The 15,263-nt window shown below is 36.5% G+C and overlaps 1 protein-coding gene and 1 long non-coding RNA gene across 3 annotated transcripts in view; one reads left to right on the plus strand and one right to left on the minus strand.

Moving 5' to 3' along the window:
* LOC132325350 (uncharacterized) overlaps positions 1-5,983 on the plus strand; it is a 43,252-nt gene extending 37,269 nt beyond the window's left edge. Inside the window, exon 3 of the long non-coding RNA XR_009485923.1 lies at positions 5,504-5,983. This is a non-coding gene — a long non-coding RNA (uncharacterized LOC132325350). The remainder of the gene's footprint in view (positions 1-5,503) is intronic.
* BCKDHB (branched chain keto acid dehydrogenase E1 subunit beta) overlaps positions 1-15,263 on the minus strand; it is a 133,440-nt gene that overhangs the window by 45,401 nt on the left and 72,776 nt on the right. For both annotated transcript variants that reach the window (XM_059842558.1, XM_059842559.1), the window contains exon 9: positions 155-241. In XM_059842558.1, the coding sequence (XP_059698541.1) occupies positions 155-241 (87 nt within the window). The remainder of the gene's footprint in view (positions 1-154; positions 242-15,263) is intronic.

Raw genomic sequence — 15,263 nt, forward strand, 5'->3', positions numbered from 1 at the left:
GATAAAGATGAGAAAGGCAAGTATGCAAAAAACTGCAAAGAGAATAACTGTAAAAAAATATAAAATCTCAACTTTTAATGTCGTGTTAAGTATTTCTTCTAAAGGGAAACATATTCATCCACACAGAACACTTAAAAACAAATAACCTGCGTACCTGAACTGTGGAACTGATTTCAGATGCAAATCCTCCTGTCAAGGGAGCCTCATGGCTAATCAGCAATCGCCCAGTCTTTGCCACCGACTGAAAAGGAAAAACAAACACCCAAAATATCACCAAAGGACAGCTCTTGTGATTTCTTACTTGTACTACTTGTGGAATATATGAAATATGTGACCCTGTTAGCAGTGTTAGAACATAGCTACTTTTCCACTCTTGCATTTCCAGTGAACAATAAATTATCCTAAAATACTCAACTGAGTCATTAATAGGATGGTTTTATACTTACCATAAAACTATTCACATTTTCCACTCAATTTTAAGCAAGTATCAAGAATAAATTTAAACCCATTTCATATTAATTTACCCTGTCAATGAAAACTGTAACATTTCTGAAATAGAATAAGGATTATAACAAGCAGCCAGTAAAAAAACTGAGTCCTCAAAATACTAATATATACATACACAAAAAAATTCTTCCCTAATATCGCTGTACAAATGGATCCTATATAAAGTCATGAACCACTGCTATTCAGAAAGTAAAATTGCTAAATAAAAATTTTTGCAAGAAACGTGTGGATTAGTGCTGGGTATTTAAATTTTACATGGCAATTAGAAGTACCATTTTCTGATTTTAGATTTCAAATGTTTGTGCCGTTGTTATGTAATTTAATTCATAGCTAAATAAAGAGCATAATATATACAGATGACCTAACCATCTTTGATCAAAAAACCAAAACTGTGTTCAAAAGGTAACAATGAAAGCAAAATATTTTTAATCTGATGGGAAATATGAAGCTTCACCACACACAAATATATTGATGTTTATTGGAACTATGCTAAATTGCCTGAATCTAACAGTATCAGATACTTTTAATAAGAAATATGGTAGCAAAGTTTCTGCTTCAGTGACATACATTTTAAAATTGTTATAATAAAAAGGCTCATTAAAAAGTTTCATAAACTTCTACATATGTACATCAGAAAAAAAAATCAGATTATTGTGTATGTTAATCTTTCAAGAACAGTTACAGTCTGACAATTAAGATAAGTACATAGTGTACTGCTGGTCTAATATTATCCATCAAGTGGAAGAACCCAAGACAGTGCTTGCTATCAGAGCAGACCTTCTGAATTCTGTGATCTTTAATTTAATTTCTACACCAGCACACTCTCCAGTCAGACAGTTCCATGTTATCTACATAATAGGATACATAAAAGCAATGCCCTAATTATGCATCTTTCTCTCTGATTCAAATATTTTACTAATTCTGTTGCTTTTCTAGCAATGACTCAATCAGTGGCTCTAAGCAGCTCATGCACAGATGTACTGGCAGCTCATATGCTACAAACATGTTCTGTATACTGTACTACAAAGTGGTTTGAAAACATTCAGAGCTAAAAAAGACAGAAAAAGTAATTTCAGCAGTTGGAAAGTAATCCAGTTATATAGGCTGATTTCCTGGAGTATTTTTCCAACACTGGAAACTCATATCTAAAGGAACGGAGGTATTAACTGCACTGTAAATCTGTCCAGTGCATCAGCACAACAGTTCCATGAACAAAATGTACACTCCAGTTTTAAACTGATATGATTAAAACTGATACAATCAGTTGCCATAGTACAAGTTGCTATAGTAAAACAGATACAACTAATCAATGTTAAAGTTCAGTTGTTTAGGTTTTTTTTAATCCTCTTTATTTTAAAGAAAGATTCTTTCGCATTTCAAGCTGTCATTAAAGTTACAGATTTTGTTTCTCAAAGGATAATAGAGTATAATCTAACACTGTTAGTATATGGGAAAATTCACATGGGGTCAGACCAGTAATCTCTCAGTCCAGTAAATTATCTCTCCAAAAAAGATAATTTAATGCTTAGGGAAAAATAAGAAAAGGACCTTTAATATGTTCCTTCATTATGTCTCAGTCTTAAATTATTTTCACATCTCCAGTTTATTGAATCCAATGTGGTCTTTTAAAATAATTAAAATAATTAACTAAATAATTAATAACTTTTATTTCACCTGTTCTCAAACTGAATCCCTGTAAATAAAGAAAAGGCGGGGGGAAGGGAAAAATAACCTCTTCTTGGTAACCTGCTTCTACTGTGTGAGAAATCCTTGTTTTTACACATGATTCCCACAGTCTTCAAGGAAGTCCATGTCTGTGGGAGATTGTTAAGAGTGAACAAGCAGCTGTGATCACCAAGCATTGCATACAAACATCTCAGCCCTACTATTACACACTATATGTATCACTCCTGCTACAAAATCATGCAGAGGTTTGGTGCTTTTAGAACCCAAACAACCCTACAATGTGTTTTTTAGGAACACATGCAATCTTAAGTATTTCTAGTGTTTGTAAATGAGTCATACCTATTGGTAAATTGCTCCAGTTTTTATATCCCTTTCTGGTTACAATTTTGCACCCTATTTCCAAACTAATTTGGCTAACTTCAAAGCTGCTGCTTCATGTTTTAATTGTGTTTGCTAGAAGGGGGCACCATCTATTATCACATTTCTGCTCCCAAATGAATACATTAAGACTGTGATCAAATGGTGTCTTAAATATGATTTTGCTAAATTAAGCAGACTGAGCCCTAAATCTTTCAGCAAACAGCACATTTCCAATTCCTTTATCATTTTAGCAACCCTACCCTGAATCACCTCCAGTTTTCTATGTCCTTCTTGAAGCACACGCATCTGGAACCAGCATTCCAGATTTTTTCAGAACACCATCAAATGCAGGGACAATGCAGCTGCAGTACTGCAGCTCTTGGATGTATGAGGCCTGTTGGCCAAAGCATAACAGAACAAGTCCAGCTTTTACTGATAACTGCAACTCCCTGCTTGTGGGAAAGAAGGTTAAAGAATAATGGCTTCCTGGAATAAGCTTGAAAATATGGTGTGCCTTTATTATTTCAAGACATAAAATTATATTTGGATATACTGAGAAACATCTTATGTGCCTGAGCTTAGCTCAACTAATAAGCTTATCTTCTCTTTATCAGTAACTGTCTATTTTATCTGTTTCTTAGCTGTTTCTTAGCTGTAACTTTTTACCAGTAATGGTTATAATTTTTTCCATATATTTGACAGAAATATTAAAAAACAGGTTCAAAATCCAACTTTGCAAGACCCTGAGACTATTTCCACTCACCATCACTGCCTTTCTATGCCACACAGTTACAAGTTAGCTCACTACTAATGTCTTACTTTTCAAACTATGATAATTTATTTTTGAGCATCTATTAAATGTTCTCAGTGCTGAGCTGTTGAGCATGTATCTCTAATTATTTTTGACTAGCTGCTTATTTCTTGACAGTGTCTGCTGAGCTTACAGATCATTCTCCCCAATTAATTTAGTACAGGGTTTTTGTGGAAAAACTGATCCACAAGGTATCAGACTAAGAAATTTCAGGTCAAAAAATACTTTCAGTTAGCAAATATATTGCAGTCTTTGTACGCCCTCTTAATTTTAATTATTATCTTGTTTTTTCTGTCTTGCATATGACAGCACAATACAGTAATAACAGCAGACAATAACAACAGATGGGATTCTTCTAGATACAATTTTTAAATATCTACTATCCTAAAAAATATTTCAGTTGGCATTGCTTAGAACAAAGCCCAGCAAAAACATTCACAGTGTCCTAGAAAGCTAGCATTTAATTTCAATATCTTCAAATGAAAATTTAATCTTACTTCCTGGAAGCAAAACAGTTACTCCGTTAAAAGTACAAATTTCAAAACTAGCTGCTCTACTATCTACAGGGCACAGCAGACATGGTTAGTGATTATTTGCAGGTATCATCATTGTTCTTTTATAACTCATTAATTTCACGTTATAAATCTATGGCAAAACATTAGTTCCTGTTAATTTAGATGAGGTGATCATTCAACCGCCAGGATAACCAAAGCCCAATATTCAGAAAAGCATTTAGAGTAGAAATAAATGCAGCTCAATAACTTCAGGTAATGGGGTCCTCAACATTCAGACTTCATAGGACACACGACTGCATAAAACTGGAGAAAACAGTGGCTAAATCTGCACAGTGTAGCAAACTGGCCAGCACAGAATCCTACCATTTTACCACCTTCTCTGAAGGTGCACAGATGGAGTGGTTTTATTAGTCTGGATTAGGTCATCATTTTCTCTACCTATCAAAGAACAATGTATTTTGTCCCCTCACAACCAAACACCTGTATTTCTGTAAGGGATTGATTCTCCCCCATTTTCTCAACATCCGCATTCTGTCTTCCAAAACCGCAGTCTTTACAGGTTATTACCTAAGTAAAAATTAAGGATTTTGAAATGCATGCACATACTGCAGCTCATGAAGATCACTTCTGAAAAGATTTCTTCAAAAGTGTACTATGGCTTAAGAGATTAGCACTGATAAAAATTTTTCTTCTTTACAACTAGAAGCTGTTGCTTGCTGATCCTTTAAGTCCACATATACTTCAGAGGGCACCAAGAGATTCTGTATGTATATCACATCTCAAACTAAATGAAAATTGAATTTTTTTTTTTTTGCTATCTTCAGTAACAGACCATAAAGGGAAGTAAGAGGTAACATCCAGACACTCAGAGAGCATGGCTTCCCTTTCTATTATAGTCCCTCTGTGCTGTCACAGCCCAGTTGAAATGATACAACCCTGGGCTTCCAAAAGGGAGAGGTCCTACCCTGCCCAGAACCTCTTTTTCCCAGCCCATCCCTGACATCTCCTCAATACCAAGAGGGCTACTGGGAAAGTCACTTGAAGAGGATAATCTAATTTATCTTGTAAAGTTAGCACAGAGCAGCAAACAGCTCTTTAGAGACAGATTTTGAGATGGAAGGCACACCAAGATTTGCACAGAAAAATCTTCAGCAGTGCTCTCTCCTTCTAGAAGGCAGCAGAGACCCAGGTTATGGCAAACCAATGTCACCTCTGCTATATATAATCACTAGAGAAGAGCCTCTAGGGCTTTAAACTATTAAATTAGCCCTCCAAAAAAGCCCAGAAACCAATACTGACTATACTTTTCCACCTCAATTTCATTGTCATTTCTGTTTTACATTGGTGTCATTCACAAGAATGACGACTGTCACTGCATCAGAGAAAAAGGCTAACAGTATGATCTAATAAGGAACTGTAAAAAAACCTAATGCTTTTGCAAAACAAATGCTTTCAGGGTGCACTCTGAAGGTTTTCTGAGATGCAGCCCAGTGTTTTTATAGTGAAGCAGTTGAGCAAATTGTTTTCAACCTCCCTGACCACACTCTCTATCCAAGAGTTTCTATAATCACTTTTCTGTTCAACTCTCAATTCATTTTGTTGGATGTTTTGTTCTCTCCTACAGGCACTGATGACAGAAGAAAACAACACAAGCCTGGCAGTTCCAAGCACTTTGAAATCCAAGTGCTGACATTACCAGTAACAAGTTCTGCCCTTACTCTGGAGAAAGCAGCCAACCAAAATGAGTTTGATGCTAAACCACATGTAACACTACTGCTCTCCACATACAGCAACACCACAACTACCAGTGTAACCAGCTGCTTCCCTAACACAGACACTGCCTTTAGAGATATTATCAAAGTCAAACTTTTCTTATAAATAGCTGTTATTTTGTCACAAGGGTAAGCTAGCTATTTTCTTTTAGAAGAAAGTTCTGTTCTCAGAAAAAAAAAAAGATTTTCCATCTCTTACAGAAAAGGATTTTTTTTTATTATGTTCACTTTCCCCTTTAAATTTTTGCATACCTTTGATTGTGTTCTTTAGAGACTATAAAATTTCCTGCATAATCAAAAAACTAGCTTGACACAATACTTTTTAAAAAGCTGGCAAGAGTACTGAAATTATATTTTTATTGTATTCCATTTTCTACTCAGCATGTATGAAGCAATTATAAAACTGTATAAAAATGAACACTAATTGATATGTGCTTTTGCTGAAAACAAATCAGAATATGGAAGCTTTTAAAAAAATTACTTGGTAAAGTTTCAATAAATGTCTTGAAAAACATTTTCCTTTTTCATTTTTAGACCAGCTTTAATGAATTTGTGCTTGGAAAACGTAAAACCTGAGGGAGGCTACTCTCCCCAACTCATTAGTTCTACCTTCCCTTTAACATTTCAATAACAAATTGCATAGCAGCATTCTTGGTACTGAACAACACAAGCATAGGGATAGAAATAGGATCTCAGATTTCTATTCAGCACTTCCCACAGAGAAATATGTAACATAATCTGCCAGATAAATCACTGAGGATTACATTCACTTAGCACATGCAGATCCACAGGATGACACATCCCAGCTACAATGAATTGTTTGCACATATGATACACTGACAGTCTAGAAAATGCAGTTATTCCACCCCCTATTTCCAGACATCCCAGAAGACGAATCCCACTGGATTTTTGGGATTTCTGGAAAGCCAAACAGATCCTCAAGCACCATTTGTTTCCCCCCATAGGGTCCTAAGAGAAGGAATAGAAAGGAAGGGGAACAGTTTGTGTCCTAGTAGCCTGGACACAAGAAAACCCTGCAGCTTCCTAACAATCATGTTCTAGAGTTTGCAAACTACTGCCCGAGACTGCCTTCTCAAAAAAGCAGGAAAACTAGGAAAAGTATGGCCTCTTTAAGGGTACAACCAACAAAAAATAATTCTTAACATTGAAGAAAAAATGAAACAGGAAAACATAGTAACATCATTTGCTGCGGCTTTCAACAGAACTAGACTTCCGGAGAAGGAAAATGAGAGATGTACTCTATCACAGTGTCTACACTACACTTCCAAAAGTTGACTGAAACCCATTGAGTCATTTTTCAATAAAATCAAGACAATTCCCAGATAAACAAATAACATGAAAACCATTATTTCATCAGTCCAACAGCCCAAAGCAAGAATGAGAGTTCTCAACTGCTGGTAACAAGGCAGTTAGCTTTACCCTCCTTCTGTTAAAGATTCTCTTAAGTATAACAAACATTATCACAGTACTGCAATTGTATAGAAGAGAATCCTAGCCTAACACTGGCAACAATCTGTGAAGATCAAAGATAAATCTACTTGGAAAGAAAAATAAGTCATTTTTATTACATCACTTAGGAAGGCCATTGGACAAAAAATCTTTAACCAAAACTTCTCAAACAATAAACGAAAAAAATATAGGCAATTCTGTAATAAACTAGTATGCTGATTAACAGCAGGGAACGGAAAACAAGCCCATCACCTTTCTAGCTTGAGACAAACAGCTAAACAGTTGCAAATTTGAACTGACCTGCATTAGCAGAGCACAAATCTTAGTCTTTCTGTTACTACTTAACCAAAACTGAGGCTTCTAATCCACTCCTGTCTGCTTTTTCAGCTGATGCAACCAAGGTCTGTGCTTTCTGACCTACAAGTCTGGAATTCATTGACTGCAGATGGCACAGCCAAAGTTGCTGGGACAGGCTCAAACCTACTGCCAACTTTGGAAGCACAGAATGAGTTTCCCCAAAGCAAAAGGATCTGTGATAACTAATTTACGTGTCAAGAATGATGACAAGCAGATCCTTTATGGTTCCCAGACTGCAAAGAGCCAAAGATGAAGACACTGATTCTGGTTTCTATCAAGGAGAAGCAAAACAAAGAAGAAGACAACACTAACAGGTAACTGTGACAAGGGAAAGAACAGAGAACAGTCATCCACTAATGTTGAAGAAAATGCGTGACCTTCGCATTTCAAAAGTGGTAGGAGAGGCTGTCCTGCTACACAACCCCCCTCTGACACTGTCTCTATACCTTTACCTGCTTTCTCTGGAGTAAAAGATGAAAACAAACAAAACCCACAACACTTTCTCCCCCCAAAAACCAAGGAAACAAAAAAAAAAAACCACCACACAAAACCCCACAATTTTTAGTCTCACCTCCTTTCCAACTGATTTTTAAATCACAATAAAAGACCAGATATTAGAGAAAATCAACAAAGACCTAAAGTATGATGCATTACACTGTAAGTATCATTGCAATGGACAAAAATGTAGGAAAATTAAGAGAAGTATTAGAAATGTATTTGCTGCCCAATAAGATGTCTACTTGAAACCAAACGATTAATGCTTCATCAAATAAATTATCAAACCATGCACTCAAGTGTAGCATGTTGTAGACAGCTGCCATGCTGTCTATTCAGCTCCTTGAAAATGCACACTATGCATTCGAATATTGACTTCTATTAAGGAGCAAAGCTCAAAAAAAGAAACTCAAGGTTATTTTACATAGCCCCTTTAAATCTGTTCTCTCCTCAACAATCAATCCAACTGTGCTTCTACCTGGCTGCTTCTTTTACCAACTCTTTAATATTAGAAATATATAGCTGGAAGAAAATCCTAACAGGAGCTCAAAGGAAGGGGACGCAACAAGCAAGCAATGTGGAGCACAGAGAGAAGCTGGGCTATATTTTCAACAGTGCAAAGGCAGAAGCAGGAGACAATACAAACAGTAGCATGGATGAAGGAAGAGAGGACAGGCCCTAGTACAGATCTCTGCAGTCCTTGCTTGTCACTGGCTTCCAGGTAGAATACTGGGCTCTAACCACTAACCATGACTATGCAAGCACACAAACAGTATTTTACCTACCCAGCTGTCCACTGGACCAGAGCTATTCATCAGATACAGGAGTATTCTGAGAGTATCAAAAGCCTTCTTCCTGTCAAGGTGTCATTCACTGCTCATCCTTTATCCACAGATCCAGACATTCATCACAGATTTAGCCTTAGCAAGGCCATGCTTACTTTTCCTCATCTCATTAACACATTCAGAAATCATGTGAAACTTTCAATTTGGGTGAAGAACACTAGCTTTATCAAAAACAGCTTAAAAGCATTTACTGATAACTCTTTTGTGAAATACGTAGTGTTTTCTTAAATTTGATCACAAAATGTAACCAAGCACTCATTGAAGCAGAAGACATACACCTGTGAGCAGTCTGAGTGCTGTCAGTGAGATGACCCACACCTGGGAGCACTCCAGCACTCTCAATACACATCTTCAGATCTGCATTCTACATCATTATTTAGAAAATATTACTGTTCTCTCCTTGGGCAAATCTACAGTTGCATCAGCTTAATGGGGTAGACAGTATACTCTTAGTAGAGTTGCAGATGACACCAAACTGTGAAGAGCAGCTGATGGGCCAAAGGAGCTGTGCTGCCATCTGGAGAGACCTGGACAGGCTGACAGGAACCTCATGTAGCTCAAAAAAAGGAAGCACCAAGTCCTGCCCTTGGGGAGGAACAACTCCAGGCACCTGTGCTCACTGGAGGCAGCACAGCTGGAAAGCAGCCTGGCAAGAAAGGGAGACGGATGTCCTGATGGACACCACATTGACTATGAGCCAAAAATGTGCCCCTGCAGCAAAGAAGGCAAATGGTATCCTGGGCTGCATTTGGAGGAGTGCTGGCAGCCATACAAGGGATGTGATGCTGCCCCTCTGCTCAGCACTGGTGAGGCCACTGCTGGAATGTTGCATCCAGTTCTGTGCTCCTCAGTAAGACAGGCATGGACATACTGGAGAGTCCAACAGAGGGCCACAAAGATAATTAAGGGATTGGATGAGGGGACTGGGATGAGAGGATCTCATCTCATCGGTGTATCTACATACCCAAAGGGAGCGTGCAAACAAGACTGAGCCAGGCTCTTTGCAGTGGTGCCCAGAGGCAGAATTTCTGTTGTTATGCTGATGTTGCATACTGAAATCCACATCAGGACAGACTTTTTTCCCCAACTGTATGTATGGCAGAAACAGTTCATGAAGTACTAATGTGACCACAGCAGGGAAGCACATATGAAACATCTTGCAGAGAAATGTTAACACAACCATAAAATTTACTGACTCAACATACCAGGATTTTAATATTCCAGTATGTATCATTTTACACTATAAACGCCAAAAATAATTCTGAAATACTAATGTGGATTCCTCCAGCATAGCACCAAGAACAATGCTGTAGCGTAAAGATGGTGGTGCAGAGGGAAAGAAAAATGAAAAGAAGCACAGGAATAATGCAAAGTAACGTGGAACATTTTTAAAATTGCAGTCAAAACCAAATGGGGTTGCTACAGGGCTAAGCAGAACATCTTAAGAAACAATGAAGACACAATAATAAAACAGTTACGGCTTTTATATCCTACATAACATTGTCAGTGTATGACTGAGATGATCAACATAGAAATTTATAAGGTTCCTGCAAAGCCAAGAACCAAATACAGATCCCCTGTGTGTAGAGCAGCATATGCAGAGTAGCAGAAAATTCCTCTCCAAACAATTTGCAATTTAAATAGCTGAGACTGTTACAAAAGAAATGAGGTATGACACACAGCAGGGTGCATGGCAATACAGTTTGGGCTGCTTGATATAATTTTTAATAGAAGAGGGCTAAAGTACACTAAAAGGACTAATATTCTATCAAGTTGCAACTCACTCTCCAATGCCTTTCAGTAAACTTACTCTTGTAATACAACACTGCTACAAACCCTCTTGTAATTCTTTTATAACATCATTCTACATCATCTACCCTAAAACAGATAATTGCTGAGAAAACAGCAGGTGATCATAATGGTCATGGATTGTGGGGACAATGAAGAAAATTGATGTTCTGTGCAGATGGACACTCCTGCTTAACTTAAAAGCATTTAAGAACACATTAATCAACTTCATTAAGAGATGGGCAAAGAGAAAGTACTTCTGGAATTCCACTGCATGGCTTTTTGTTATCCGTAAGACAAACTGCTACATACAAACTAGACTGAACTGGTTAGGGATGTAAACTGATTCAGAATTCAAAAGTAAATTTAAAAATAAAACCCATCTGGCTCATTCTTATAACTTTAGATACACTACACTGATTTTATTGTATTATTTTCTTCCACCTCTTCACATTTCGTTTACTTTCTGGCACTGGAAGCTCTCCTTAATAGCAACAATTAATAATTTTAATATACATTTGCTGCATGAGTATGTTTACTTCTGAGGACAGCACATACAATCTGCTAACACTACCGAAATAAGTAGCATGAATGTTAAAAAAACTTCTTTTAACCAACTGCCTCTAAATTTCCCAGACATTGTGTTCTAGCAATAACTATGAGCAGACTCCTTAAATAGACATTTGAAGTATAATGGCAACTAAACTCAAGGAAAATATTAATGAATCCAGTGGACTGGCAACTCATGACTCCTCAGTACTTTGAACTACATTTGCCTACTTGACCACAATTAAATACATCTATTAAAATAATCCTTCTTTGTGTATAGCCAAAACATAACATTTAATAGCAAAGGTTTCATAAAACAGGAACTTTGCAGCAGCTTCCAACCGGTGTGAATAAAACACATGGATAGACCTATCTCTCCCTCACCCTCGACACCTTTTAATTCCCTGTTTATGGGAACAAAATTAGAAAGTCTCAGGAAATACAGATGAACAATACTGCACCAAAGAGATCCTTCACACTAAAGAGATCCTTTTCATCCCAAAAATCTACATGGACACATTAATAGACACCATTCAAGTCTGTGAGGCATCACCACATTCAGCTGACATTCTCCATTCCATGGAGAAAAGTCCTTTTCTGAGTTTTAATTAATTGTTAAATATACTAATTAGTGCCTTCATAAATTTTCTTCTTCAGTTTTTCTATATTCATGTTCAAATCCAGCACTTATTTTAGGCCTTAAATGCTGTAAGTCTATTAATAAATTAAAATTTGAGATTAGCTAGCCCTCCCCTTGCCTTTCAGAAATTACATGCATATTGTTTATTAATATTCTCAGGTTTTGAAAATTTCATCTGTCCCTCAAATTCATGGAATAATCAGGCTGACATAGTACATATTCTTTTCTCTATAATATTTACAAAAAAAAAAAAAAAATACAAGCTTTTAAATCTGAGTGTTTCTGAGGTTCCTCCAAGAAAACCTTTAAGGAAAGACTGCAGTCTTCTACAGCCTAAAAGGCAGGGAAAACACCCACATTCCATAAGATGAAAGTCCCAAAATCTTAGAGGAATCTACCCCAGGACTATGAAGGTAACTAATCCTCTGAAATATTAAGAGCCTCTAGTTAGCTTTATTTATCCCCCTTCTTCACAACCACCACCATTCTCTCTGTTCAGTACCCTTGCTCTTCCAGTCATTCTGCCTCTCAAGTAGAGTCACATCAAAAAGTCAGACAGTGAAGCCAAGTTATAAAACAAGAGGATGAACAGTGCCTCAGCTATTCTTTTATTCTTGAAAAACAGATGGGATCCTGGGCAATTCTTAAAGGCCCCCGATGGACAATCCCGTGATTTGCAAGATCCATAAATCCTCTATTAATCCAAATATTGTACTATACTTTCTGTGAAGAACACAAGAGAGAGAACTTCCCCAGCTATTCTGGAGGATCTAAGCTAATTCACTGCCATACTCACACCCCAACACACACACAAAAACACTGTCTTGGAACAAATCTTGGCAGTGCTCATCCAGAAGTAAAACACCATCCTGCCAGATATGACCCATAGAACAAGTCTGTCTCCTCAGAATAATTTTTCTGAAGCTAACTATAGGTTTGGAGAACTTGACAGAAGCCAACAAATGTTCTTAAAAGAAAAGAGAAAAATAGAATTAGGTCACCAAAATTATAAGTAAAACAGCCTGAAATTTCATTGCTGAAGACAACGATACTTTCATTTTCCCCCACTGAACTGGTCAGTAGCTCTTAACACAATTCAAATAACCACATAAGACAAACAATAGTTAGAGTGTCCCAGTAAAAAACCTGCTTTTATCCAAAGAGAAAGATTAAAATAAAAGTGATATATCTTAAATTTGTAGATGAAGAGGAAGACTGTAAAAATATAAGAACTTAAAGGCAGAACAGACAGAAGAAAAACATGAATTCTGGAAAATGAAAAGTGCAGAAATGTCGATGAAGAACAGCAAGGGGAAAAAAAGGCCATAGCAAGAGAAATGCCAAGTTCTGGAAAGAAAATATCTGGATTCTGAAAAGCATGGATAAAGGAACTGAAAAAAGTACTGGCAATACCACTTGTGGCATACCCCTCATTTTTCACTCTGGCTCATACTGGGAATTGTAGCATGACCAGGACTCCAGAGAGACTTTGTTTCACCAAACCTCTCAAAGAAACAGGAGCTTCAGCATCTCCGCATCCAGCATCTGCTTCATTCTTATTTCCTAAATTACTTTCAATTCTGAGAGCACAAATTCATAAAGTTCATCACAGACACCAGAATTCATTTCACTGTAGATGTTGAACCCACTTAGGCTTTATTGGACTTAATATCTGAATAACTAACATGGACTATATGGGAAAGCACAAGACAATATAAGGGAAAGATCTGAGAAAATAATCACCAAATAATTAAATAAAAATATGAAGCAGACCAGGATGATCAAGTAGAGGTCTGAAAATGAGAGCTGAGCCACCTCTGCCCCTTTCAAAAGCAAGCATTAGCAGGTGAAGTGATAGATATAACTATTTGAATAACAGATTGTTACCAAATTTTATGCCAAGTATCTTACAAACCTATGCTTTAAAAATTAATGTATCCCTTGTTTATGTTCTTCTTAATAAATTTTTTCTGTATTACTTCCCATTTATTTTTCAAAAGCAACAACCAACTCACCTCCTTCTTTCATTCTTTCAGCATCATATTTTGTCCTATTCTCTCTTCTATCTTTTGTACTCTCTTCATTCAAACTATCTCCACAACCCTCATGTCATTTCTTCTACAATCTCCTTTTTTTTTTTTTTCTATCAGTTACACTCTCTCCCTATCTGACCTACTTCAAGTTACAGAAGAAGGAATAATCATTTTCAAGACATGTATTCATTTTCACCCTGTCAGCCAAGAAAATGAGGGTCCCACAACCTGAGCTCATTTTTCTGTCCATTTGTCAGTATCCTGATAGATATTTTGCAGCCAAATGCAAGTCTTCAAAATATTAAGTTTCTGAAAGCTTGATAAAAATCAGTCTGTATGAGGAGGATTAGTACTCCCACTAACTTCATAACCTCATGAAAGCCAAGCTGCACTTAACACTATCTCTCCCACAGCTCTTTACTGGTAAGCACCAATAAATTGTCCCTGTCGCTTTTTGTCGAACCAACCATTTTAGAAAGGAGTTGAGCGTCTTAATGTAGGCAAATGGAGGACATGGAATGGTGGAAGGCAGGACATATGGGACATAAATTCATAGAAAAACAGGTTTCACTCCTCATATAGTAATAATTTTTCATTCTTTATTATAATGTTGTTATCCAAAGTAAAGAAATAAATTAAATTCTGTACCTTCACAGCATTGCAGGGAAGGGAAAATACAGTAAGGCCAAATGCAAAACCCATGGAACACATATCTGAGAGTTCTCTAGGGGTTTTTTTCATGTTTCCATTTCATGGAACAGTCCTACAATGCCATTAGAGTTTCTAAATCATCAACAAAGAGCTAATGAATTAGAAACTCAGTAATTTCCCCATAATTTCTTCATTTAAATTTCCATGAAAATACCATGAAACAATAGCTGTTTTCTATTTAAGCAATAACTCTGTTGCTTTTATAACAATTATTTTGACCTCTTTGATGCCTGTCACTCAAGCCACTAATTTGGATATAACTTCTTTTTCCCAGAAGACTACAGCTGCTGTGCTTGGCATAAAGGTAAAACAGTACTTCTCTATAACAACTGAATAAGATCACATGATGACTCAAGTCTATATAAATTTGCAGGTTTTCTATTATTCCTATTTTTTGGACCAATTGTATGTAACAAAAAGTCTGTATCATATTAAAAAAAAAAAGTTAATAATCTTTTCTTTAATAGATAGACTTGAATTTTAGAAACCATGATTCTATTTTCTGGAAAATGCCACTATTATAATCTTCCAGCATGTTCCATATGTCTTTCATATCCAAGCTAAATTTAATAAAAAGATTAGATTATACTAAAATAAGAACTTCTATTGCTCAAAAACATTACTGAGATGAATCATATGCTGCTTAGTGCTACTTGTATTCAACCAAAGTCATCCTCCAATTATTCATTTCCATAAAGTTTAATGGTCTTTCAGCTACTGAGAG

This window comes from Haemorhous mexicanus, chromosome 3 (genome assembly GCF_027477595.1).
Source record: "Haemorhous mexicanus isolate bHaeMex1 chromosome 3, bHaeMex1.pri, whole genome shotgun sequence".
In the NCBI taxonomy this organism is placed as follows: Eukaryota; Metazoa; Chordata; class Aves; order Passeriformes; family Fringillidae; genus Haemorhous; species Haemorhous mexicanus.